Here is a 26841-nt window from a genome sequence, read left to right as displayed (position 1 = left end):
GTGTGTCTATTTGTGCTTCAGTTCATTTTGTGATGGAAAGGCCTTCTCTCTAGGCTTCCTGTCGAACGTAGACGAACCTCTTTTTAAGCGGCGCTTTCGTGTCCGATATCTGCCGTGAGGCCCCGTGTCCTTACATCGCCGAACCGGAAGACAGGAGGGTGACCTTCTCTCCACGCCGGACCAGATGTGCCCGCCGCTTTGACCGTGAGGCATTCGTTTACACTGCCCCGCGAGTAGGACCCGTGAGGACACAACACTTCGCTCAATCTTCGGTTGGTCGCCTCCGCTGCTCTTCTTTCGGCCGCTCGCTGTGTGCGAGCTCTCGTGAGCATCATCTGTGTTTTCTCATGTCTTCTCCCAGCTAAAAAGTGAACAACCCCTTCAATCTGTGGCTTCTACCATGGCCTCTTGCGGGCCGGCCGCCGAGGAAGGCGGCTCACCAAGCCTTCCCCGGGACGCTTCGTCGGACCACCGACTTTTTCGATCGTTTTTGGAGTCAGGATTTGTCGTGCCTAGCACTGGGCGAGCCTGTTCTGTCTCGCTTGCGGCGAGGACGGCGAAGAGTGCTGTCTCCGGCGCTGTCTTGGGCACCCTGGCGTCAGCACAGGGTTTTGCACCCATCCCCACGCAACCGTGCATGCTGCATGCGGAGTGCAAGGACGACAGCGGCCTGTTGACGCCTGTGAACGCTTCCGACATTACCACGCCTTCCTCGTGCTCGACTTCCTGCACGACAAGTCCAGACGCCTCCCCGTCTGCGGCAACCTCCTCGGGGGGAACCAATGGCAGTGCCTTCACTGCTGCGGCCATCAACTGCGCCGCTGCAGCGGCAGCAGCCCCAACAGATTCTTCTGTCAGCAGTCCGTCTCGCATCGACCGCTCTGTACCTCTCGGAGTCGGCCCAGCTGATGGCTCAACGAGGGACGGCCTCGCGGCCTTCCTTTCCCAAAAGGAGCAGTGGTTCCAACTTCTCGTCAGAAACGCTGGGCGCGTGTCGAATCGTCTGGATCGTGCGGCAGTTTTGGGGGACTTGAAGGGCGAGGTCGACCAGCCCCGCGGTTCGGACAGCGGCGTGCCTATCCCGAGCAAAGAGACAGTCGACGCGTTCTCGGCCTTCGGGCCTCTCGGCGTTCAGGGGACTCTGCTTCCCCGCGGGGTAGCCGGCGGATGTCCTCCTGGTGCAAAGGCAGATCCCAGTGCTGGAGCAGGGGGTGAGGGCGACGCTCTCGGGGCCGGAGTCCGGCCGAACGCGGCAACCGAGCTAGCCGCCCTCTCCAGTTTCCTGCAGACCCAGACGGGCGGTCTGGCGGCGGCGGACGAGAAGCGCCGGGAAGAAGCTGCGATGTTGCTTCTTTTCCAGCAGCTTCAAAAGCAGCAGCTAGCGAGACAGACTCTTCCCAGCGCTGGAGCCCAAACGAGCACTGCGGCCTGGACACCTCACTTTGCCGCTCTCCCGCGTGGTGCGGTTCCGCAGCCACAACACCCCGCCCTTCTGCCGTACGGTCAACCTGCGACAGAACCCACAAAGGCAACGCCCAGTGTACGGACAGACGCCCCTCTCATTGTCCAAGCTGCAGCTGCGCTCGATGCGTCCACCCCCGCCACAGGGCGAGTCTGCCAAGCGGGGCAGGTGAAGCGAGCGGGCGCAGGAATCGGCAGAGGACTGGGAAGGACGGCGAGTGAAGCTGTCGCTGGGGCTCCGCGGAATTCGCAAGAGAAAGGCCAGGCTGGTGCGGGCGAGAAACCGAGGACGGTGTTTATTGGGAACAACAAAGCGTCTTACCATCCTGACAAACAAGTAAGCGATGAGTCTTGGTGCTCGACGGCCTTCCCTGTGTAGAGCGCGGAGCACGTCTGGGACAGAAAAGGAGTTGTTTCTGGATATGGGACGCTTCGAGGGATACGTCGGGCACGAGACACCGAGGGGCGCTGTCGGGGTGACCCACACATTGCCTCTGTTTGAGGACACGGAGAGGACAGCGAACTGAGAGGGGAAGTGAGACATGAGAGCAGCCGTGGGCGGTCCGACTGCTGCCGCGAGCTCGCGTCCAACCGTTCAGCATCAGTGCACGTGAGAGACAACCGAATTGCCTCCCGCATTTCGGGGCGTGCGTCCAGGAGGCGCTTTGTTTCAACGCTCGAGAGACTGACGGGCTCGCCGGCATCATTGAGCTTCTGTCTTTTATGCCTCTTTATGGTGCAGGAGTGGAGAACACGGTACTACCAGGATGGGCGGCGGTGCATGCGGACGTATTCCGCGAAATACTATGGCTACGACAAGGCAAAGTGTCTTGCAGAGTGTTTCATTCGTTTTGTCCAGGTTCGTCCCATTGCGCCGACAGTCGAGCGCCTGTCCCATGTGGCGTGTCGCCTGTGCATCTTCCAGGACATGGCTGTTGGAGGCTCGTCCACACGGAAGCGTGGTGCCAATCGTGCAGGGTTCTGCGATCTCGGACGTCTTCGCTCCATGTCGTGAAACGCTCCCTTACGCTGCTGTTCTGCGTGGTGATGGCGGGGTTCTGTCAAACCATGTTGCAGTGGCACCCGTCGCTTCCCCGTGTCGTTTCGCCAGTGTCTCCGCGTCGTTCAGAACCCTGGGGGCTGTAGGTCCGCTTGCAGTCTAGTTTTGAGCAAGGACCCGGCGTGTTGGCGTCGCACACAAACGTGTCACTCCGGTGTATACGTGCGAGAAGAGTAGGGGCGCCCGCTCTCAGTCTGTGGACGTGTTTGCCTCCTTGTTTTTTTCTTAGACCTACGGTGCACTTCCTAGCCAACAAACGCTTCTGCTCGCAGCCGAGCGTCTCCAGCAGCAGCAGGCATTGGCGCAGTCTGGCGACAAAGCTGCGGGAGGTGACTCATGTGTCGGCGGGGCCTCCGCCAAGCCGTCTGCAGAGACCCTACCCGTGTCTGGGTCGCGACAAGCTGGAGGAGACGGCGCTGCCGCCGCGTCCGTCTCTGGGCGGCTTCCTGCCCAGGAGCAGCCTACGCCGGCACCAGTGTCGAGTTTCCCCTTTGCACCCGCCCTTCCTCAGGCGCCGTGTCCCCTAGCTTCACAGTCGTCGCTTCCCATTCCCGCGGGTACGCAAACTCCGGGGACTGCGGCGGCCGTGCGCCCGTCGCGCGCCTCGCCGCATGGCCTCGTTCCGGGAAGACGCAAACCTGCTCGTGACGTGAAGGGCTGTGCTGTAGCCGTGGCGGCGCACGGGAAAGTGGACGAGACGCGTGTGTCGCGGCGCGCGGGAGTCAAGCGAAGGCGAGACAGCGCCGGCGGGGCTGCAGACGAATCGGCCGCGGCGCTCTTCGCGTCACAGCTGGGTCCCCTTGGCGGTGATGGCCGCGCCCCCAAGCTGGTCGCACAGAGCCGAAGCCCGAGACGTCTCGACTCAGTCGACGCGAGACTGCAAGACGAAGGATTAGCCTTGACAAGCAGTGATGCGCGGTACCCCGAGTCCATCGCGAAGGCTGTCGGCCCCGCCTGCGTCGAGGCGAGTGCGCTTGGCAGCGGCCGTCGCGGGTCTCACGACGACGCATTCCCATCTCCCGTGGCTGAAATGCAGAGAAGGGTAAGCGCGCCACCGGCGCATTCTGGACGCGCGCGGAGTCAAGACAGTTTAGCCGACACACACGTTCGAGCATGCTTCAGCGAGAACTCGAAACGTCGATTCTCGATCCCGCTCTCTCCGCGGTTGGCGAACGTGAGCCAACGAGTGGAAATGCGTAGTTTTTCCGCCGTTCTTTTTTCCGTTGACGAACGCGCATCAAATTGTACTGGGTCACGTCTCCAGTGATCGCTTGTCAGGAGTGCGGCGGTTGGATGCGCTGTTTCTGTGCCCCACGCGAGTCCTCCGGGGTTCACAGTTGGAGGCCCGAGAGTACGTATGGACGCCGTGTGTTTCTTCGTCGTGCGTTTGCTGCCTGCAGCTTCCCTGGAGTCTCCTCCGCACGTTTTTTCCTGCTGTCGCTTCCCCGTCGGCCAACCCTTCCGGCGCGTCTTTGCAGGCCGGGGACGGTGTGAGTGCGCCAGCAGCGGCCCCGGATCACCTTGAGCTTTCGCGCGCCTCCACTCCTAGGTCTTCGTCCGTGTCGCCTGCCTCTCTTGCGAACGCGCTTGCAGCGGCTGCGGGCTCGAAAGGTGGAAAGACAGTGAAGTTTAGTGAGAGCGAAGACGGCGGCCAATCACCTCGGGAGCGGAAAACTGGCGGAGATCTGGAGGCGGCGACTGCCGAGGCTGGGAGGGAATCTCGAGGCGTGAAACGGGCTGGCAAAAGATCAGACGGAAGACCGGCCGCGAGTAGCGCGCATGGTCCACATGTGGCTGCGGGGAAAGCGGCGCGGAGTGACTCGAAAGCAAATTTGAAGAGCCCTCAGGAAACGGCGTGTGGCAAGGCGCCCTACGCGCTCGAGGTCCCAGAAGATGGGGGCATAGCGGAGGGCGCGGAAGTTGGGCTTTTCTCGAAAACTGCAGACGTGTCGACGGTCGAGTCCGCGCTGGACGAAGACAGGACGGCGTCTCTCTTGCAGGCCTTCTTTGACGGTTGCGTTTCGGAATCGCTCTTGGGCGGCGTGCCTCTGGGACACAGTGCAGCTGCGAATGATTTTGAGCAAGACGAGTCGCGCGCGAAAACTCACAGCGCGTGTGACGCCCAGGGGAACCACGGCGGGAATGCGGGCGAGCGGCAGTCGACTCTCAGTTCCTTGATAGAGCCAGATGCAACGTCTTCTGCGTCATCCCTCCATCTGGTTTCGACAGCTGGGTCATGCGTACCTGCCGCTTCGACTTCGTCGCTTCTGGTCCCTGTTTCTGGCGAAACGACCTTTACGCAGGAAGCGCGCGAGACCGCACAGCTCCTCCGCGACGTCCTTTCCCGCACCGACTTCCAACCGACGGCTTTGGGCCACGCGAGCACCGATGCGGCTAGCCGCAGCGCCTTTTTTGGCTTGATCGGTGCCGTCCCCCAAGACCTGCATGCAATGGTCTCGGTCAGTCGGGAACTTCAAGGGCAGTCTCAGGACAACTTTGCTCTTCCTGGCTCGCTGGCCAGGCAAGGCCTCCACGACCACGCACACCTGTGGGGCGCTTTCGGAGCGTTCGGAAACTCCGCCGAGGCAGCCGAGCGCGCAGCAGGTGGAAGCGTGTGTACCGGCAGAAGTGACGCACTTCCGTCTTCTCTGGGAAACCGACTGGAGGGTAGGGACTGTGGGGATCAGCCTGCGGCTGCTGGAACCGTGCAGAACCTCGCGAGTTGGTATGGCATTGAATCCCTGTTCAGATCTCTGGGCGTCGGAGCAGGGGATGGCCTAGACGCGCAGAAGGTAGCGCACTTGCTCCAGGAAGGAGAGAAGCTTGTTGACTTGCACGATGCGAGTCTGAGGACAGTGTCGACTCTCCCCGGCGCACTGCTGGACGCCCTCTCTGACTTTTTCTCGGTTCATCGTCTGAGCGAGGCGGACGCCGAGAACGCGGATCGCCAGGCGTCGGAGACGCAGCAGAGGCAGGTGGCCAGCGCTGTCTCTCCCACGGCAGACGGCGCGTCTGAGCCAGGTGGGGAAGTCGGCGAGAGTGCGTTGCACGCACGCGGGAGCGAGGCTGTGCCTGACGCGTTGGCGGCGCGAGACAACCGGCCGAAACGAGACTTCCCGCTGACGCTGTCTTGCGCCGAGGCCGTCGGCGGTCGCTTGATGAACTCGCACGTGGCGTCGCTGACCCGGATCGCGTGCGCCACTGAGGCCCCGCTTTTCTCTGCCTTCAGCTCGGCTTTGGCAGCTCTTAACGCGCCGCTGCAGCGGCCGTTGGACAGTGGCTCCGCGGACGTCGTCGCGCGCCGTGCTGCGAACGGTTCCCCAGCCGCGCTGGCTTCGCCTTCATCGGCCCGCACTTTGTCTCAGGCCCTCGCGGCCATCCACACCCTCTCGCTACGGACGTTGCGCGCAGCGACGGAAGCGGCGCAAGCTGCCGTCGCCGCAGCCCGAGCCGAGCAAGAAGCATCTACGCAAGGTCTCGAGAGAAGCGCGGAGCGAGAAGACGCCCGTGAGGCGCGTCTCAGCAGTGGCGCAGGAGCGGCGGGGCCCGAGGGATCCGTGCCTAGCCAGTCGAGTGGGGCGGGGAGCGTTGCGCCTCCCGGTCTGGGCGAGTCCGACGATGGGAGTTGCAGCACAAGCGATAGCAGCAGCCGTTTGAACGATTCAGTTCTGCTTTCGGGGAATCCTTTGCCTGCTGCGTCGAGAGACTCTCAGTCTGTTTGCGTGGACAAACTGGACGACAGCAGTCCCCGTTCGGACGCGGAGAGGAGGACGGATGTCCCGGTTTCTCCCACGAATTCCCAGGGCGCAGCGTCGCATCTTGCGTCGGAGAAAAGCGACTCCGAGGGACGGAATGGCGCGTCTCTTGGACCCGCAGAAGACGCGCAGCGTCGCGCGGCCTTGGTGGCGCATCTTCGGCGCATGCGGCACGAGAAGGAGGGTCTGGCGAAACACCTGCTCGAGAAGTTCTGGGCGCTCCGCAAGCTTCAGGACCAGGTGAAGGAGCGCGTCCGCAGAGACGCCGACCAGCTGAGGGCGCGAGAACGTCATGAGGCGACGACACGGGTGGGCACGTGTGCGGCGCTGGCGCAGCAGCTTTTCAGGGACAACGTTGAACTTTTTTCGATGATTCTGAGTGGCGTGGACGCCCAGCGAAAGGCGTGTCGAGTGCAGCAAGGTCAGGGCGACGTCTGCCGTCGTGCTGGCTCTGAAGAGCGCAGCAGGGGAAACGAAGAACTCCTGAGCCTCAAGAATGGTTCGGGACTGGCTACGCCCCCCGCCGGACAAGACGCGGCGAGCAGGGACGCGCAGGGGTGGTGCCCGGCGGACGAGGCTGCTGCGAGAGCGTCTCGACTTCCAGGGACTGGACAGGAGGACTTGTCTCGCGTCCGTCCTGTCTCTGGTATCTCTGCAAGTACTCTTCAAAGGGAAGAATCTCAGACAACTGACGTCCTCAGGGGAGAGGTGAATCGCGCGACCCTGTCACTTTGCTCCCGCGAAGCCTCCGCAGGGGTTTGTGCATCTCACGTGGGGCCCTCGCCGGGTTCCTCTGAGACGCTGCCAACATCCGAGCAGTCTGGGGAGTCAAGAGACGGCGAGGCCGCCAAGACAGGGACAGTTCCGGAGTCACGACCTGGCTTCGGTACACAACGGGAAGGCGCCTCTGACGAGGGGGAGGACGCGAAGGAGCTGTGTTTGCGCGAGGCTCTCCAGTGTCTCCAGGATCTTTGTGGGGGACTCCGGTCGCGACAGGACGCGGTTGCAGCGTTTGCAAACACGTGCCACTCACTTTTCGCGCTTCAGCGACAAATGCTGCATCAGCAGTACGCCGCATTGGTGGAACGCGACGTGGAGGTCGAGCCCGAGTGGCAGAGCGAGTCGAGCGGTCGCCAAGCATTTGCCGAGGAAACTAACGAGCGGACTCCGAGTGCGCGTGGCGAGCTCGGAGAAGCTAGACTCCCGACTGACCGCGCGGAGGGTGAACGGGCAGGCAAGGGATCGAAAACGGAGTCGCCGCTCGACGCAAAGAGTGGGCGTGAGGATACCGTAGCTCGTGAAGCTGACGCGTCTCCCAGAGAGGGCGTTTCGACTTCGGGAGAAAGTGGACAGAAGTTCGCAGACTGGCTAGACGATTCAGCCGAAAGTGCGGAACCATCCTTGGGGGTGGCGTCTGCCGACAGCGCACCGACTCTGTCTTCAATGGACACACACTCTGGCGTCGGGGGACAGCATGCAGGCACAAGTGAAGACGAAATGAAGAGGCACGGCTCCGACGTGGGATTGTCGTCCGCGAGGCGGGTAAGCGTCTCGCTTCTTCGGTGCTCTTCTGATGAAACGCCCAGCGCGGTGGCAGATCGGACTGACGTCGAACCGCTTGCAGGTTCCCGTGTCCCTCCAGCGGCGATGGGCTGTAAGATCTTTTCGTCAGCAGAGAGCGTGACCAAGGACGGCCAAGGCAGCGAAAAAACAGACTGTGCTGCATGCGGCCCTCAACCGGTTTCGGTCCCTTCCGAAGCGTTGTCTTCCGGTGGGTTCCCAGAGCCGCGGATCGCGCTCGAGGCGAGTCCAGCAGCCGCCGTAGGGCTCCATGAGTTGCTTCAGGGTGCGCGCGCTTGGCCCTCAACAGAGAACAAGTGGATCCTCCTCCAAAGCCTGCCGTGTCTGGCTTCGACCGATTCGCTGTCTCAGAGCGTTGCACACACCATGTGTAGAGAAGGGAAGCGCCTCGTGGAAGACGAGACTGCGAAGGGCCGCATCTTGAGTAAACTTGCACTGAGTCGGTCGGCAAGCATGACCGCGGCTGGGAAAGAGGAATGTGCGAGCAAAGAGACAGCGGCGTTCCTGCTGAGTTTACAGACAGAAAACGTCCCGTCGATGCCCGAAATCAGCACGTTTTTGCACCTGAAAGGGAATGGCCCGCCTTCTCAGGGTCTCGGAGAAAGTGTTTCTGACGTTTGAAAATTGCAGAGATCGCTTCGCGGCTCTCGAAAACGGGAAAAGGCGTACCGCGGTTTTTGCGAATTCGCGCAGGTCACACGCAAGACAATGCATGAAAATGACGTGTAAACTGCGTACTTTTGGGGAGACTGCTGTCGACGCCGGCGAAAGCCGGTGTGTCTGCTCATGCATGTTTTAAACAAGTGATGTTGAGATACGATTCTGTCAGAAAAACGAGGCGGCGCACGCCCGCCGTCCCGTTTAGGGGTTGCGCGACAACGAAGAGAAGTCGGTCGGTCTCTGGTGGTCGGGGAACACGGCTCTTCGAACAGCCTGGCTTCGTCAGGCTGTGTTGTCGACGGACCAGGAAAGCGCCATATGTGACTCGGCCCCTTGTGGTATCCTCTCTTCTGTTTCCGTGCCCGGCATTTGTAGTCTCAGAATTCGGTGAAGGATGCGTCGTCGATTAGGAGTGCCTCCAGGAATTTATCCCGTGGACGGCAGTCATCGGCGAATGTTGTGGCTTTCTGTCGAGCCTTCCATATCGTTTTTAGTGGTGTGGAGTATCGCCGGTGGTTGCGTTCTCTTGGCTGAGTGTGGAGGGAACTCTACGCAGAGTTGTGTGTGTGCATACACACGTATGCATGCATATTCTGTGTATGTGCAGTCGCGGATATATAGATACGTATATAGTTGTATGCAATATGCATTGCTCCAGAGACTTTGATGAGGATGCAGGGCGACCTTTCGTTTGATGGGGACAGTTCAACTGGTATTTTTGTTTAAGGTACTCTACGTGTGGCGGTAGATAGTTCGTGTTTCACTCGGACCCGAGAAATTATGTCTGGGCGAGTTGGTTTCATTTTCGTGACGGACACTTCCACTTGGCGTTTGTTCGCTGGCAACGTTGGGGCGCATTACCGGTGACACGTGCGAGTGTACATGCAGACGCCTCACTATGTATAGCCGCATGTTTTGCTAAATGTTTTGTTGCTTCGTTTGCCACCGTTCCACGAGCCACACGCGATTACGTGTTCTGATTTTTTTCTGGTACTGCGACAGAAACAAGGCGTGCTCGTTCCGTCCTCTTCCTCACTTTGCCCGTGCGAGGTTTTGATATTTTTCGCCTTCTGCATGTGGGGGGCGTTTCCGAAGACGTGAGTGGTAGGACGCGACGCCAAGTGCTCACCCTGCAAGGTGTGAAACCGCATCAGTGTGTCGTTGACGAAGACACGGTACCTCGCTGTCTCTACCGTGTCGGTTGCCGTCAAGGAGCAAGATTAACTCTCCTTGGGAGCAAACGAGGTTCTCAGGCGCCTTCGTGGTTGTGATACGTAATTTACGTGCATCTGACGCCATTATTGTCAAATTATCGCTCTGTACGTTACTAGCCAGTTCTACCTACGAGTTCTATCGAACCCCCAAACGGACAACGCTGCCGTGCAACTCCGCCCGTCTTGATTGATCATGCCTTCGCTTCGCGAGATAGCTCTAGCAGGCGAGGCCGCACTACAGGCTCTTGCAGCAACGCCACCAACTTCAGGTTCCTTAGTCCTCGTCCCGTGAATTTTGCTCTTCTGGATCCGCCACTGTGGAGCAACGGGGTTCCACGAACCTGTAAGCGTGCTGCAACATAGTGCAGGCCCTCAAACATCCTTCACAGCTCTATCAGAAAACCAAACGTCGCCTTATGCCGACCTCCATCCGCATGTTAGCTGTCCCTCAGACTGCCTCGGATATGGTGACTAGGTGGGCACAGGCAAGTGGTATGTAGATTCGCACGCGGATGTTTCCTGCTTGTCTGGATGTACCGTACGTAGTTGTACGTTAACAGAGCGGCGCGCGCACAGGCGCTGTAGGTGCATGAGTGCAAAAGATATTTGCGCATCAAGGAGACTTGAGATGCCTAGATGAGTCGGTGTTTTTTTCGCTTTCTTCCGTCTGGGTCTGAGCAACCTCGGCTGCGTACGGAGCTCAGGCGGGATCGCGCGACGTCGAGCTCGGAATGGACGGTTTGTAGCTTTTCCTATTCGATTGCCTCCCTTCTCGTCCCCTGTTAGCGTTGGGTGCGAATTTCAGAAAAAGTGCAGTTGTCGTTTTTGTACTTTTTTGTGCCGTTGAGCGAGGTTGCCCTCGCTGGAGCAGCCCGAGTCAGCCCAAGAGATGTCGGTAGAGATGTTCTACTCGTCGCCGACCCTGTGGTGACTGCGCAAGGGAGGCGTCGGCGCACCCGTCAACGGGCGTACGCTTGCACGTTTTTGTGGGGCTTCGGCGCGTCAGAAACAGGCATCCCTTACGGTTGGCGAATCGTTTCGTGAACCTATCACACCAGCAACCGACCTGAGCAGTAGTGAAGCGAGGCTTCAAATCAGCCATCCCACGCTTCGTTCGTGTAGCTAACTGCGTGGCGGCACCTTGTTGATTCCTTTGTGAACCGCACTACACATTCGCGTACGGCGCAGCTACCCGAGCCAGCAACAGATACGCAACGGAATCCAAATCCGGCGCCGGCTTGGAATCGTCCGCACGCGGATTCACGCCCCAGGCTTCTCCGAAACCCTCAGAAACGGCGTACGCGGCGGCGCCCTCCACTTTCGGCGCCGGCTCTCCTTTAGGAACATCTTTCCTCTGCGCGTGCGCGGTTTCGTCTCTGTTCCAACCACCTACACCGCCGCGAGCGACGCCTCCTTCTGCAGGAAACTTCTCCCCGAGCCGGCCCCGTCGCAACCGTGCACCGCGCTCCGAGTCGCGTGCGGAAACGACGCCCCTGTCCACGCCTTCGTCCGCAGGGGCTGTTCTGGGGCCGCCTGGCGTTGCGGGGCCGCCTGGCGTTGCGGGGCCGCCTGGCGTTGCGGGGCTTTCAAGGCGGTCACTGGCAGGCGACCTCTCTGCTGCTTGCTCGCGACGCCGCAGCTGAACAGCTGATTTCAGGCGGCAAATGTAACGGCGATCCAAACCGCTCTGCTCGAGTGTCTCCTTGTCAACCAGGATTACCCGATTCCTTCCCATCGCACACACTGTGTCGCTCTCGTCCTCGCGGCCCCGCTTTCGTTCGCGGCGGCCGGTAGAGAAGTAACCCCCCAGCGCTGGCCTCGTCATTTCCGAACTGGACTCCTGTCCCGGTGGTCCTGGCGTGCCTGTCTCAGTTCGAAGTCGCGAGAAACGTCGTGAGTCGCCCGGGAATTCCGGCTTGAGTCGTTCCGCGTCACGGCAGCGGTTTCGAGACTGCGCAAACTTCTCAGGGCGCGTGAACTTCACCTCAGGTTCAAGAATATCCATGAGATGCTGCGTCGGTGTAAACTGCGACAGCCAACCAGGTTGCAGATGTTCTTCTGCACAAAGGATGAACAACGGAACTTTCCCGTATCCAGCTAGGGCGGCCGACAGAGCCTTCGAGTCTGCGTCGACAACTCGTTCCGCTCCGCAGGACTGGAAGCCCCTGCGGTCCCTCAATGTCGAGTCGGCGCTCGGCGTGTCCTCGCACGGGCGGCGATCCTCGTCGACGCCACGCGATGTCCGGGCGCTGGGGTACGGTTTCGGGAGCTGGTCTTCACCTGGCTTCCTCTGCGTTGCAGCACGTCTCTCCACCGTCTCGAAGCAGTCCGCGAAGCCTCGCCGGGCCTCCTTCGAGACCACAGCTTCGAAGAACTCGTCGGTGGTGTAGAAAGATGGCATGACTTGTGACGGACGGAAAACTGTCTTTTCGAGTAGCTTCGCCAAATAGTGAGCGGAAAGCAACGAGGGTCGGCAGGCGCAGCCGGGTCGGCACATGGAGCAGCTGCTGTCCCCCTGCTCGTCGTCAGTTTCGTAGATCGGCTGGGAATACGCACCTCGCAGAACAGACGGCAGTCGCCGCCGACCATTGACTCCGATGTCCTGGCTCGCAGCGTGACTGGGATTCTGTTGAACGCCCTTCATGACCTCAAGGCCCCGCACCTGACGCCTGCCGTCTGTTCCAAGCGATCGCCGCGGTTTCGTTCCCCACGCGGTCGGCGTTCTCTCCGTTTTGCTATCCACGATAAAGTCCTTCGTGCTTCGAAAGGTCCGAGTTTCCTCCACACTGTGCACTCTGGATGTCTTTTCGAAGTGCGCTGGAATTCCACGCATCCTTCTGGCCAAATGGCCACTGAGGAAGGAGCAATCGGGACGATACGGAAGCGGGGAAGGCTCTCCGAGACTCGGGGCTTTGCAGCCGCATCCCACGTAAGCTGAGTACCTCTGCAGCAGGCTCCGATCCCTGTCGAATAACGAAGGTTGACTTTGGCAAAACGCTGTCGCGCAGCTGCACTTCCGGCACCCAGGCGGAGCATCGCTCGCTACCCGGCAGAGTTCCTTCTCGGCGCCAAAAAGGCGGATACCCAAACAGGTACCCCGTCTCGCGCCGCCTGTTTGGAAGTTCGTCACCGGAGGACCGGAGGGCGCGGAAAACGCTGACTGCGGAAACGGTCTGTTCCATCTTTCCAGTTCGATGCATCTTCCAACGGGTACGCCGGTTCCACTGTCCCCTACACGTAGACGCCCTCTGGTTGGCCTCTCCGTGTTTGGTGGTTGCATGGTTGCCGCTGGCAACAAGAGCTTTCTTCAAGTTCCTCTTTCGCACGCCCCAGCGCGGGCACCGTTAAGGAGTGAGACCAGCCGGAAGGCTGCTGCCGCATCCCTTCACCCGGTTGTTTGAAAAGGGAACCTGGAGGTCCAGCGTCCAGAACAGTGTGCACCGCGCCCTTCCTCGCCCCCCAGCCCACCTCCGTCGTTCGCTCGTGGCGGAAGGTCCCGCAGCACGCGTCAGGTCGGGGTGCCTACGAGACCATGAAGAGACAGGACACTTAACCGAATCTGCGGTACAGGGAAGAACTCCGTCTCGGCTGTCCAACACGACTTGTCTCTCGTTGTTCATGCGCTCCCTCTTGGCACGACGATCCTTTGCTTTACAGTTGGTATTTGCCTCGAGTCTGCGCACCTCTCCCTGATGACGCTGTGCACGAGTGCTCTTTTTGCAGCGCGCCTGCAGAATACCAGCGAGCTCAGGCTTCTCTTGGTTGGACCGGTTCTGCTTGGGTTCGCGTGAATCGGCCTTCGCACGGGTCAGAGAGTGCTCGTGGAAACGCTCATGCAGCAGAAGCCGCACCCCCCTTTAGAAGCACTGAGACACCGCTTGGTTCGCTCCGGCCCCAATCCGGACATAGCCAACATGATCTGGTTGTTCGGGAACAACTCCGTTCCGCCGATACCCAGTTACAGAGCTTTCTTGATCAGTAGAGGTTCATGGCCGCCAGCTCGGAACGAGGAAGCGAAGGTGGCCAGACGGTCCCACTGGTTCTTCGAAGAGGAGGAAAGAGAACTGGATACGATCCATGTGCGCACTCTCAATGCATGGAGAAGAAGATGACGCCGGCGCAGGCGACGGCGTAGCGCGGCTGTCGAGCTCCTGAAGTTCTGACAAATTTGTCAGAAGCATCAAGGAAGAGCCTGCGCGATGTCTGGATTACCCCTGGATAGTGAGGAACGGCACCCAACATCCTCCGACATACTAGAGAAACGACATCGAAGCGAGCAGTTCGGGGGAAATTCATAGCGGGACTGAACATGAGCGTGTTTTGTACGCCGCGACTCCTGACGTCGTGTTTCATGCTGCAGCTTCTTGAGAGCTCCTAGCAACCAGAAAAAAAACCAGAAACGAGGAAAAGCGCCAAGTGTCACACTTGGTGTCGCGTCGGCACAGATTTCCTCGGAAAAAGCAGAGCCGGTAGCCGCGAGAACCGGAGCCGTGTCACCTCGCGGGAAAAAAACTGCTTCAACGCTACATTTTCCTGTGCAGATGCATCGACAGTCTCAAGTACGCTTGTCTGTTGGTTTGAAAAGAGTTCTGACGACGGCTGGCTGTGGCGCAGCGTTAACAGCTGAGGTCACCGGCGCCGAGGCGCAGCAAGTACGGCGCAGATCGCCTCTTGAACATTCAATTAGCAAAGAGCATGCAATTTGCAACAAGCCAACGCGCAGAAGGTAACGGATAACCAGCAGTTTCGTGCATGACATGCGGTCTTGAAGACAAAAACTGCAGAAAAGTCTACTGGGACAGGCACGGGATAGTGACACCGCCGCAGTTCCCCTCCGCAGGATACACACTGTAGATATTCCCTGTGACCCGCAAAACGTCCCAATCCAAACAAGCAGAACACGCATTCTCCGAGTAAAGGAAGAAAAAGAAGCGGCGCGGCAAATGGAATGTGGGCGTATGATTCCGTTCAGAGCAAGGCTTCGTGCTACTGCGAGTTTTGGGGGCGATGTTCGTGCATGCTCCTCAGAGTGGGTGACAGCCAAGCTGCTCCTCGTAGCGTAGAGCTGCGAAGAATAACATTGACCGTTTCTGGATTCTCCACTGTACGAATATTTTGCTGAAATGGCGGTGTTTTTTGCACGGGTCGATTAATTCCCCTACGCTTCCCTTAACGACTATTCTTCTTTATGATACCGGCGACAGGACCGTGTGTGCATGCGATGTGTCTGTGAGACGCAGCCCGAAAGTGTACACGTTCGAAACCCCAGCAACAACGCTAATGGGTTTGTGGGGAAAAAGTGGCAAAAATATACGACAGGTAAAGAATTTCGCATGATTTTCTCCCGTTTTTTCTCCTCTCAGTGGTCGTCTGTCATTCCCAAATTGCTACGGACCATTTTATGTAAGGCCGCTACTCAAGAATAGATTGCCCAGACCACGGCTGTACCAAAGAAGCACCAAACGTCCCTATACTCTCCTGGTGCTTGTTGTGGACGTTCACCGTGAGTGTGCCCAAGCAGGCTATTTGCAAAAAAAACAACAAAGGTCGGTTAGTGCGTCTTTTCTATCCACCCCGAAGCAAGTAACCTGCACGGTGTACCTTGCGCTCAAGGCTGACGGAGCTCTTACCAGTGTGCTATTCATTGTTTGGAATAAACTGCACGGGAGTTCTGTACAGAGGCTGATCTTCCCGGGGCGAAGACATTAACGATAGCAAAAAGCAGAGATATGACCATGATTCGAGCATGCTGACGCATACGGGACCCAAGATGACTCATGCACACCATGGTCGCGGCATCACGAACCGTCGGATTGAACTAGCAGGAAAGTGATGAGACAGCGTCGGCACACAGCTAACAAGGTGTTTCTGCAATCCTAACCTGTAACCGGGCGGATCTCACTACAGTCTTGTGGAGTCAGCTGTTCCACTATTAGGATCCCGTGGACAACTTGAATAGATAGGTCTGGTGATCGGCAGGAGTAGCACTTTTATTTCTATGAGCGTCTTCTATGCATTTGAAGTCCAAAATCTGCGTGTCACGTCCATCGGCTTCCATATATCTAGGCTAGTGCCTCAAATGTCATATGTAGGATTCCAACAGGCATAGTATCAGTCGTGATGTTGTGGATGTCGACATCCGACCACGCTCGCGCACATGCACTGCCAAGTGTGTTCGTAATTAGCAGTTGCATCTATTTCCGGCAGCTCCAAGGGTGAAATGGGTTTCTTGCCATTCCGACGACACTATTTCCATTTCAGTTTAATGGGAGCCAGCCCGGATTCGACAACGTTGAACGCCACTGCTGTTGGAAAGAGTGAAAAAGTCTAGGTATTGTCGCTCTATGGAAACGGCATCTGCTGGAGACGATGTGGTTCACTTACGAAACAGGAATCAATGTGTTCAAATAGAGCCTGGAGCGAACAACAGTATCGTCAATCCCCGATCGGCATACTTCCTGCGAGCGGTAGGTGTTTCATTAGAAGTGAAACGGGCAGAGGTCCTCCGTAACAACTGCTCGCCAGTGAATTTTTGCTGCGAAAAAAGGGATTCGGAAAGCACGAACGGGTGGGAATAAATAGCGTCGGCAAAACCAAATACACGCAAAGACGAATCCGATTTTACGAACAGTTGGAAGAATCGGCCTTTTATCTGGACAGGGAGATGGCAATTGTTTTTTTGAACGCACAATACAGGTGTGCTGATTGAATGGTTTGCTAGTGATGCTGAGGTTCGTAGACGTGGGTAGGGAAGGCAGAGTAAGGAGTCCGACAGATCGCCCAGGAACAGTATAGCTGCCTTGCAAGCGATCGGCTACCCCATTAGCATTTAAAGACTGCCACTATTTAGGATTCCATTCCTGTATCAGTACTACATTAATGGAATTAATCCCTTCTTTTGTGAACGCCAAGAAAGTCCGTGCACCGGGGCAGGTCGGCGAGATATCTCACCACTGCGTATGGCCGTGTTCTCACGTTTTGCTCTCGCCGAAGCAGAAGCAGGCGGAGCAAAATGTTCCAAGGTACTCTTGGCGGTTCCTTTCTGGTTTTCTCTTTCTTAAGGGAACTTTGGGGAAGAAACAGAGCAAACTCTGTGAGCCGACGTTCCCGGACACCCGGAGTGGTTGGGATCGTTCTTCGCCGCTTGGTCCCTGCTTCCAAGGTGAACTCCTCTATTCAAAACACAACTTCGAGATTTCTGGGGGTCATGCGCAGAGGTGCTTTCCCATGAAGCAAAAGTCAGTGACTTACATGATGAGTTGGAGAAGACTGAGACACTTGCTATACCTGAAAACCGCGGACTTGAGCAGGGATTCCTCTGTATCCTCTTCTCGATCGCAGCTAGTTGGCAGAACTCCAAGGCAAACGAGTGACCGAATAGGCCGTCCGAAAGCCCCAGCGCAGCAGAATGAGGCCATTTGTCGAAAGCGACTCATCTGGTTGATGACTACAACGTTCTTTACAATCGATGAGGATAAAAGAGCAATGAAAGAGCACCAGGCTCGAGATGCCGGATCGCGGGTCCGCGAGCGGACGCGTTTGAAGTAGGCATGCAAAATCCGCAGTATCGCAGTTACTTTTCACAAGGCAGCGCCGCGGCGGCCGGGCATTTGCCATTTTCCTGCTTTTGTCTCTAAATTAAACATGTACGTCACTCCGGTTACGACACATTGGCCGTAGGATGTATTCTTTTTCTCAGGTCCCTCTCTCTTCTGTTAAAGTCGACGTGGTGTCTTCCCTCCAATCCCGTCGGGGTTGTGTTCGTGCTGGTGGTTATGTTTTGAGTATCGAGCCGGTTCTTCGCAGGTCAACCTCTCCCTTTGGAAAATCACGGTCTTCTCGCTACATTTCCCTTTGCGTTTTGCATCGTGCCATGCGTTAACGGGTCTTTCACCAGGAGCCGCCATCTTGGCTGTCTGCACAGACGCAACGGAGCACACGTGTTGTGTCGTCGAGGACGAGCCCGGTCTTGCGCGAAATTACAGGGGTTGTATAAGTACCTCTTGCGTGATTTGCGTCAAGTTTGTCGCCACCACACACTTAAATCTTTTCGTGCGTGATGGACAGTCACTCGGGGCGGGCCAGGAACCCGCTAGATGAGCAGCGGGGTACGCTCGTGCCAGTGGCGCTGCCCGAAACAACAGAAGACCATGCGCGTGTCTCCGAATTCATGTCTTCGTTCGAAGTTCTACCCGCGGTGGAGACTCGCCAGTGTCGGTCAGCAACACATTCCAGTAGAGAAGCGGGCGCTAGCGGGGATTGGTCGCTGCACTATGCCCACGATTCGCCCCCGCACCAACCTATTTTGCTCGCTTTGCCGGGAGAGTGCGGGCTTCTCTCGCTGCCTCCCTGTGATGGCGCGACTCCTTCCTTGGGTGGCGGCGCTCAAGAGGGCCTCCGCTGTCCGTCTGGAGAACTCCGTCTTTCAACGCCGGTATCCACAGATACGGCGTTAACGAACAACTATGAGATCGTCTTGTACAAGAACCGGAATATCGTCCTGTTCAACCCGCACACCAACAGGGCCGGGGCGAGAGCCATCACAGCGGCAGAAGAAAGAGCACTCAGCCTCAAGTAAGGGCCTTTCCTCTCACTTCTGTGTCGTTCCAACTGCTCCGCGTTCTTGTGTCACTCGCGCAGCCGGCACGGGAAATTGGCGTTGTTCATGCTATTTTGGCCGTGTTTCCCACACATTTTGGGACGGAAGGGGGTTTCCGACCTCATGTGTTTAGGCTACACGAAACACCTCCCTCCCCGTTGTTGTGTCTCAGCACCGGTATGCTGGCTCGGCGTTCTTTCGACCTCACCTCCGTCCCAACACAGGCGGAACTCCAGTCTCTATCGGGACTGTTTATCCAGCAGCATACAGCCAAATGTTGCACGGAACCAGGATCCACGCTGCCGTTAGTTGTTCCCACTATGTGCGCTGATCCCGTTGCTGTTCTCTTTTCGGCGACGCCATGTGCTCAGCGACCTGACAGTCCCCTCTATATCCTGTTGCAACGTTTTTGGTGAGAACACCCATACTCTGTTCGAATGTTTCTCAGAGGATTTGGACTGCACGGCTCGCCGCAAAACCGTGAACGATTGCTGGGACGTTCAGGTGGCCGGTGCCCTGTTCATTCGTGGTCTCTGCAACGATTGATGCTGTGTTCTCTCGCGGCTGTGTGGGTTGACTGCAGTCCGATGGGCCGGTGTCCCCTCTGTGGGCAAACTGCTGACATGAAGCAGTTTTCCTTTGAAGCTCGAACGTACTTTCAGATCCTTCAGCATCTCTTCAGACGTCTTAGGAGGCAACAAAGCTCAGCAGCGTCGCCGAGACGGTACAGCCGGTTTGCCTCTGAGCCGTCTGAGATCCCTTCTTCGTCTCTGTCGTCTGTCGTGCTTGACACGTCGGATGTTTCCTCACCGCCCACGACAGCCCTTCTGTCTTACAACACCTCTTCAGAGGCACCAGACAGTCCTTCCCGCTATACCAGTGAATCTCGCTCATCGTCGTCAACGTCAACAGTCAACACACTTTTCCAAACACGGAGACAGAGTGGAGAGGCCTCTCCGAGTGGTCTACACAATGCCGACCCGACGAGGCAACACCGCACTGCCGCGGGGGAGAGCACGTATGCTGCGGGATACTCAAGTAGTTCGTCTTCAACGGACTTCGAAGCCGACGGTGACTCTCCTGAACTTAGGCAAGCCAATCCTGCCACGCGCGATGAGGCTCAATCCCCGTTCTTCTCTTTCGCAGCGTGTCAGCCTCCAGGAGCGGAATCGATACCCTCCACCCGGGTTAGTGCGTCCAGGCTCTGGAATCGCTCCTTTCGGTATAGCGTAGTGCGCTACCGTTGTGGATTTTTTTAGAATTCCATTCCTATGGGGTGTTTGCGGGGGCAGTGGACATATGGGGGGGGGGGGGGGTTGCCGGGGCGTTGGACATCTGGGGAGTTTGCGGGGGAGCTGAAGGGGGAGGTGGGCAAGAAGCGTGCTCTAGCCACATGTCGCAAACGTTTCTCAGTCAGCATGTTTTTTTGACAGCACCAGTGTCGATATGGACGATGTGTTCGCGCATTATCTTGCAGAACATTCCCGTGGAACTTTTGATCACCGGCTACTACAACCGTTTCTTCATTGAAAAGCGAAAACTGGGGAGCGGGAGCTATGGCCAGGTGTACCTCTGCACACATATCCTTGACGAGCTCACGCTTGGCGAGTACGCCGTCAAGAAGCTTCCTGTCGGAGACGACAAGCACTGGCTGGCAAAGGTAAGCCACGAGAAGCTCAGTTTTTCCCTGCCGTGGTGAGCGCGCGCGGATCTAGAGAGGTTGTACAGTCCGAAACAGTCTGCCGTGGGTCTATGTCAGACGGACAGTCAAGCGGACTTCGTGTCCCGATTGCCAGTCTGTTCTTTGTCAGTAAAAAGCGTTTACTGCCCTGGTGAAAGTTATGTACAGAATCTTTCCAGACAAGCACTTTGAACAGATTCAAATTCGAGGTCATCAGTGTCAGCGCTAACGAGATCTTGCTGAGACGCCATCGTGCCATCCGCAGTGTAGTGCTGACACTGACCCTACATGAATCACTACTACCGACTGTGTGGGTTGCTGAATAGTGATTCTAGCCTACGGGACGCCGACGCAACCGTGTGCTGAAGCAAGGTTGATGCGCATCGTCCCCGCGAGCACCGCAGCGTTTTGGCTAAAATACGTAACACATTTGCGAATGCTTGCCTCCTTGTCCCGCGCGTGCGCCGCTTGCAGATGCTTCAAGAAGTTAAAATCAGGGAAAAGCTCCATCATCCGAACATTGTGGATTACAAGCACTCGTGGCTGGAGGTGAGTTCCTTTTTGGAGTCACGACGTTGTACACGCTGCTGTGAGGGAGACAACAGACAGACGTCGCGCCAGTTTTCCATAGGCACTTCGTTCTGGGCTTTTTGCTTGCGAACGCTGTCCACGTGAGCAAGACGGAACTCATCACAAACGAACACGTGTCAATTTGCAGCTCTCCATGCGAAAATTGGAAATGCGTATAACGCTGCGTGTGGCATCCCCTGCAGATGCATCGGTCAAACCCCATGTGCCCTTGGGTTCCTTGGCTTTTCGTCCTCATGGAATACTGTAACGGCGGTAAGCAGGAGGTGACTCTTGATATGTGTGGCTAGCGAGGGCCAGTTTGGTCATCATGTTGAGTGTGCGCCATCGAAAGTACGTATAGTGGGTAAAGTCGTGCGACCGTGTTCTGCGGAACTTCCGACAGCCGCGCCTGCGAAAAATGTGTAGGCATGTTATATTCGTGTGTTCTTTGCGCAGATAGTCTAGAAAACCTGATCTGGGACCGCGGGGTGGAGAATCCACCATCACGTTACCTGACGGACGATCAGATCTGGAAATTGTTCTTTGATATCCTTTTTGGCCTCCAACATCTCCACCACAGCGCCATCTTGTACAGAGACATGAAGCCACCGAATGTACTTCTGCAGCACTCAGTTGAGCGCATGACAGGCAAACTACAGTGCCGAGCTCAGCTATCCGACTTTGGCACGGCAGAACTCCTGGGAGAGAGGATTTTCCGTGCCGACCGAAACGGATTCACGGGGACGATCGAATTCACGGCCCCGGAGCTGCTCGAGACTGATGAACGGGTGAGTATGGGCAGGTGGTCTTGACACCTGTTGCTGGTTCAAATACCTATCCTTGTTCGTACAGGGATGGCAGAGCAACCGTGGGGACTGTCCGTTGTGGTTTTGCGTTGCAGGGCCTCTTCAGCCCGAATTATGACATGAAGTCAGATATGTGGAGCCTTGGGATGATTCTTTACGCGATGTGCTACGCGCGCGTCCCGTACACAGACAAAGAGCCATCCAGCTGCCGCCGATTGATCCTTGGACACACGCGTTTATCATTTCCTCAACACCCTCCACGGTGAGAACATCACAGATCGAGGAACAGAGTGAGCTGGCACGGAGCTGATTGGGCGATCCTCAGGGAACTCTGGAACGTCCTGGATGCTAGACGTTTCTCAAAAAAGTGTCGCTGCACGTTCATTACTCTTGCTTGCAGAGACCCCATTTTCAAGCTGCTTATCGGAGCCTTAACGGCAAAGGTGAGGGTACCACAGTGAAGGCACACTCCCGAGATAAATATTTTCCCGTACGACTCCGTATGGCGGTTTTTGCCTTATGCATCTGAGTACGTGCTGCAGGACAGCGCCAATCGACCTTCAACGGATGACATTATTGACGACGTCCGCGTCCGCCGAATTCTAAATGACCGAGAACGACTCGACAGAGCAACGGAAGAGATAGTGAATCTTTTACAAAAGAAGAACACTCCGACTGATCCCTTGGCGCCGGTAAGCTGGCAAGGCTTGAATGACGTACGATCAGTGTGAGACGCTCATCGTATTGTGTACGAGCGCGGGGGTGCTTATTTTTCATATGTGGTTGCGTTATTATTCAGAGTCAACAGGCGTCGAGGACGACTATGAGGCGGTCTGGGACAAATCAGCCAGGTGTTCGCTCCGACTGGAACAGAGAACACGATTCGCGTTCGGAGTGCGCAATAGTATCTCACTCTGTGTCGCCTCTAGTTCCACTGCCTGCGCCTAGGCCGACAACCGGCAACAGCGCTGAAGGTCAAGGACAACAGCTTGCTTGCAGAGTCGGTGCTGGCGCGACTGCATTTCCCCTTAACACTTTACGATAGGTTTGTATGGACACTGAATGCGAGATTTTTGCCGTGTCCGGAGTTACCGCCTAGCCTTGTCGTTTTACCCCTGGCGTGCATTGGAACCGGTACAACCACATATGACACGGTGTCTAAAATTCCCTGCGCGGTTCACTGTGTGTATTGGTTCCCCGGCCATACTGAAGAACATGTTACCCAAAATAGTTTTTCCGTAGTCACAACTCGTGAGTGTTCCGCGGATGAGAAAGGTTGCGAGGCAGGCGCTGTCACGAATTACATGTCCATCTCCCGACACCTACTGATTATAACGTGACGAACACGTCCCACAGACTGATTAAAATACCCATCAGGCTAGCATCAAATAAAATGGCAGATTAGCTCCAGTGCAATTACAGCGAAGTGTCGACAGTTCGTAAGTCCCACATTTTACGCTTTATTCGCGCCCGTGGAGTCACATCATTTGGTGCCGGTATCAACCTGGTTCCAAGAAGCTGTTCTTAGGAGACGCATCCTCTGCGTTCGAGCTGGAGGTGCACGGTTAACGATTATGCCCATGGTTGTTATCTTTCACACGGTTTCTACTCCTAGTGGGAAACGTGGATTAACTAAGAAAACGGACATTCCTCTTCCTAAAATTTCTCTTCTGATTCACCCTCTTCAGTCTCATCTTCGACATCCTCTTCCTCTTCCGGCTCTTCTGCTTTCCGCTGCGGCTTCGGGGAAACCAGTTGTTGTGCCGTCTCCTATACAGCGTAATGCTTCAACAGATATGAGGCTCCAAACAACAGCAGACTCTCACTTGTAATTTGTCGGCAGCACGTGATAGTCTGGATATCACCCCTCCAGCTTCGGTGCCTTCATCAGCCTTTTTCACGTACTCGGCCGCGTTGATTGTCACGTGTTTCCCTGTAGAATCAAGCTGACTTCATCTAAAACCAACGTCCTCAGTTTGGAAGGCTTACCCACTGGCTGTTCCTTGCCGTTGACCTGGATCGCATTGATAAGACGTTATGCTTTGTATTTTCGACCCGGCGGTTTCTGCTTACTTCGACATGCATCTCTCTGTTCTCATCCATGCTAACCTTGACATTAACTCTTGCTGCTTTTGGCTTCTTTGCTGGTGGCTAAGGTAACCAGTGGACTAAGGGTTTCCCTTTTCCTAGATGTTAAGTATTATCGTACCGGTGGTGGAGGAGGAATAAGCTTCTCTTTCTTTGCTTCTGCACGGGCAATAACGTGTTGGCGTGTTTCGCTCCGTGTAACCCCTTGGGACATACCAGCGACAGCCGTTTTAATGCTTGGCAGCGTTCCTATGACCACAAACTGAGGTGGTATACTTCCCGAAACGTAGGCATGTCTTCTAACCTTTGATCCCCATATTTCGGCAGAACCAGGCCTCCGTCATGGCTGCCACCGGTATGAGGAACGTTCGAGGTGTTGAACGGCATCGTCTCACCGTCAATCCAGCTGTCACGCCCTATTCTTGAAGATGCGCACAGAACTTGCTCAGTTCCTCTATATTTGAATGAGAAACCTGTTGCCTTGTCAATGTGACCTGAATAACATCTATATCAATGGTTCCTTACAATTGACTGAATCAGCAACTGCCTGGATTGGCAAATCCACGCCCTCCCAGAAAAACGTCCTACATATCGGTACGGTACTGACACATTCTATACAAATACAGTCACTGTCACTTACGCTTTCACTGCCTTCTTGTAATGAACCGTGAAGGCGGTGCCCGTTATTCGACCCATCGTCTCGCTGCATCCCGTGCGACTGAGAGTAGCGTGATGGAAATGGAAAATGGCCAGCTAAAAGCCTACTCTCCAATGTAGTTCAAAAGCTCAGAAGGCTGCTCGGAAAGTAGGACATTCCCGTACGAGCCATAGCTGCACTGGCGCTTACCTGAGGTACAAATTTGACAGGGCCGACTTTCAAAATATCGCACTCTGTTAAGCAATCATCCATCGGCTCTCAAAGGCATCAGCGGTTTTCTGGTTGAATCAAGGTCAGTCACCTGCAGTTGGGGCCTCTGAAGGCTTCTCGGCCTCAACCTTTACAGCTTCTATTAGACGCTTGACTTCGCGTGCTTCAGCTGCAAGGTAAGTGTGATAGCCGCTGCCGAGGACTATAGGCATTCAAGGCCGTTTACCGTCCAGCAATTCCGCTTGTCGCTCCGTCATATCCGCTTGAGTTCGATCGAAGCTGCAAAGCAGTATTATCTTATCTGGGGTGACGATCTCAAACGCCAACTCTTACGCAGCCTCAGCAGAACTTTCCTCGCTTTCTCTCTGCCTCTCGCGATCTGTAGACGGTACGACTGCAGCCTGTGCTCCTGATTGCAAGTTATCAAGCACTTGTGTTCATCTTACACTATAACAAGAGGCTCACTATCAGCTGCAGCACGAAGTTGCTCGGCCACTTTTCTTTTCTTCTGCGCGGCGAGAAGCAGATGATCATATCTATCCGTGTTCAGGATCTGCGGATGATGATGGGGAGGGTGTGGTGTGGGATCGAGCACAGTGGTAAATTTCTGTCTTTTTTTTCTTCTACACAAAGCACATACCTCAAACTGAGCTCGAAGGTCATCATCGGCATCAATGGCTGCGTCAGGAACTGCACTGTGAGACTCAGTATCTCCTGTCTGAAGGAATCGTCCGAGAATATCTCCTTCTATCTAAACATTGGGGACGACATTTGAAAACACATAGTTCACGTATTCAAGTGGCGGTGACTCACGTTTGGAGCGGCGGCGTCGTCTCGCGAACCTAGGCCGAAGAGACGTGAAATTGCTCCAGCTAGCTGAAGGTCGCCAAGGGCAACAACGGGGGTTGATACCCTGAACACGGATGTCGCCGCAACAAAGAATACACATCCCTTCATTATGTTTAACAACGTATGTATGGGCATAAGGAAACCGCCTAAATAAAGCTGCTGTTTCTAATACGATGTGCAGGTAGCGCGCTGACTAACAAGTGTACATACGTTTTGGGTAAGTGGCCTCCAAGCTGCTTCCTTTGATGGTAGTATTTATGAACTCTCAGTATACCTTTTCCGACATTCATTTTTTTTCAGATAGGGAAGAGCTATTGCCTGTTGTGTTCTCTTCGACTACGTAAGTCGGTAATATGAGATATCAAAAACAACATCTGCGGTATCCCGTTTCCTAGAGCTCCCAATTCGTGTGCCAGAGAGTGGTCACGCGAGGCAGTGTGCGTTACACGATCAAACTACGGAGAAATGCCTCTTGGAACACCGTTTAGGCGTTGTCAGCTGATTGGTTTGGATTCCTGTATATGTAGAGACGACGACACCCTTGAATATTTTGCGCGTGAGTATGGCAAAAAACAGCTATATGTCACTGTGTTGCATCGTCCATCCGTAATGTCCTTTTGCTCTTTCATCGTGCGAGTGCAACGCATTTGCCTGTGTCTCAAATGAGATTATTTGGTCCGGAAGGTGCTCACCTCCCAGCAGGGGCACCATTTCTTCATTTGTGTAGCCGCTTACACCTCTTTTCAATTGTGCGAACAAGGAAATTGATGCCACAAAATGGCTCTGCAATAAAACATGCTACAGCAGCAACATCGTCTGGGTCACAGTGAGAGCTGAAAAGTGATTGCTCCTGCTCAAAAGATGATTCATGGGACTGACTGAAGGACCGTTACTCTTGGACCATGGTGATACAATAGTATGCTGTAAGACTGTTCAGGGTGCACAGGGCTGCTGTCGTGCTCATTGTTGTACGAATGTAGAGTGAGGGCTGCGACGAATATATGGGAAAACCCGAATGCTAGCTTATAAAGTCACTACGCATGATGCAGGGAATAAACTTGACAACCAAAGCCAGGCCATTTGTTACCGCAGTCGACAGCTCCCGCAGCCGGCCCGCCGATCACAAAGTGACTGCATCTGGTGGTTTCCGGATCTGCCAAGCCCGTGCCAGATCTGCAAACTGGTGTCGACTCGGCTTCGCCGTCCTCACTAGATGCACACAACCTTCCAAGTCGCATAACAACTCAGTAGAGTTTCCCATAAAACCGACATCCTACCGGTAGAAAAAGCTTAAGCGTTGATTTGAGTTGCTGATACCTTCAACAGCACCAGTAGCTACATGGCGGTCGGAGGTTCACCACGCACTATTTGCTTTGCTCATAACCTCAATCCGTGGCGAAGACAGCACGAATGCTATTGTGACAATATCTCTTCATGCCCAGTAAGCGACAACTCTTTGCGGCTCATATTTACGGTTGACGCTTTATATGTCATACTCCTTTTCGCAGTTCAGCTCCTAATCCGAACGACGCCGTGGACCGCCCGAAGCTCTCGAATGTGTGCTCAGTAGATCTGCATGCCAACAACGCAGGAGAATGATGCTTCTCGATGTTCTAGTAGCATTCAGATTGAATTTTATGGGCTCCTAG

The 26841-nt window shown here is 55.8% G+C and overlaps 4 protein-coding genes across 4 annotated transcripts; 2 read left to right on the top strand and 2 right to left on the bottom strand.

Annotated features, from left to right (window-relative positions):
- Positions 1 to 400: 400 nt before the first annotated feature.
- NCLIV_034030 (uncharacterized protein) lies at positions 401 to 8478 on the top strand (the record flags this gene model as incomplete). Its single annotated transcript, XM_003883599.1, has 4 exons — positions 401 to 1798; positions 2204 to 2320; positions 2751 to 3563; positions 3922 to 8478. The coding sequence occupies 4 exons, from the start codon at positions 401 to 403 to the stop codon at positions 8476 to 8478; spliced, it is 6885 nt and encodes a 2294-aa protein (XP_003883648.1).
- A 2418-nt stretch (positions 8479 to 10896) lies between these two features.
- NCLIV_034020 (conserved hypothetical protein) lies at positions 10897 to 12375 on the bottom strand (the record flags this gene model as incomplete). The annotated part of the gene is made up of 1 exon (XM_003883598.1): positions 10897 to 12375. The coding sequence occupies one exon, from the start codon at positions 12373 to 12375 to the stop codon at positions 10897 to 10899; it is 1479 nt and encodes a 492-aa protein (XP_003883647.1).
- A 5526-nt stretch (positions 12376 to 17901) lies between these two features.
- On the top strand, positions 17902 to 22432 carry NCLIV_034010 (putative Wee kinase; the record flags this gene model as incomplete). Its single annotated transcript, XM_003883597.1, has 12 exons — positions 17902 to 17965; positions 18122 to 18305; positions 18464 to 18641; positions 18960 to 19538; positions 19808 to 19990; positions 20486 to 20560; positions 20785 to 20854; positions 21038 to 21369; positions 21483 to 21649; positions 21788 to 21830; positions 21930 to 22079; positions 22187 to 22432. 12 exons carry the CDS (start codon positions 17902 to 17904, stop codon positions 22430 to 22432), a joined length of 2271 nt encoding a protein of 756 aa, XP_003883646.1.
- A 1994-nt stretch (positions 22433 to 24426) lies between these two features.
- On the bottom strand, positions 24427 to 25300 carry NCLIV_034000 (conserved hypothetical protein; the record flags this gene model as incomplete). The annotated part of the gene is made up of 6 exons (XM_003883596.1): positions 24427 to 24512; positions 24570 to 24622; positions 24677 to 24752; positions 24809 to 24896; positions 24984 to 25094; positions 25157 to 25300. 6 exons carry the CDS (start codon positions 25298 to 25300, stop codon positions 24427 to 24429), a joined length of 558 nt encoding a protein of 185 aa, XP_003883645.1.
- Between the last annotated feature and the right edge of the window lie 1541 nt (positions 25301 to 26841).

Source organism: Neospora caninum, chromosome VIII (genome assembly GCF_000208865.1).
Source record: "Neospora caninum Liverpool complete genome, chromosome VIII".
NCBI classification, from domain to species: Eukaryota; Apicomplexa; class Conoidasida; order Eucoccidiorida; family Sarcocystidae; genus Neospora; species Neospora caninum.
Note: the sequence above shows the minus strand (reverse complement) of the source record. Positions and strands in the feature narration are given on the sequence as shown.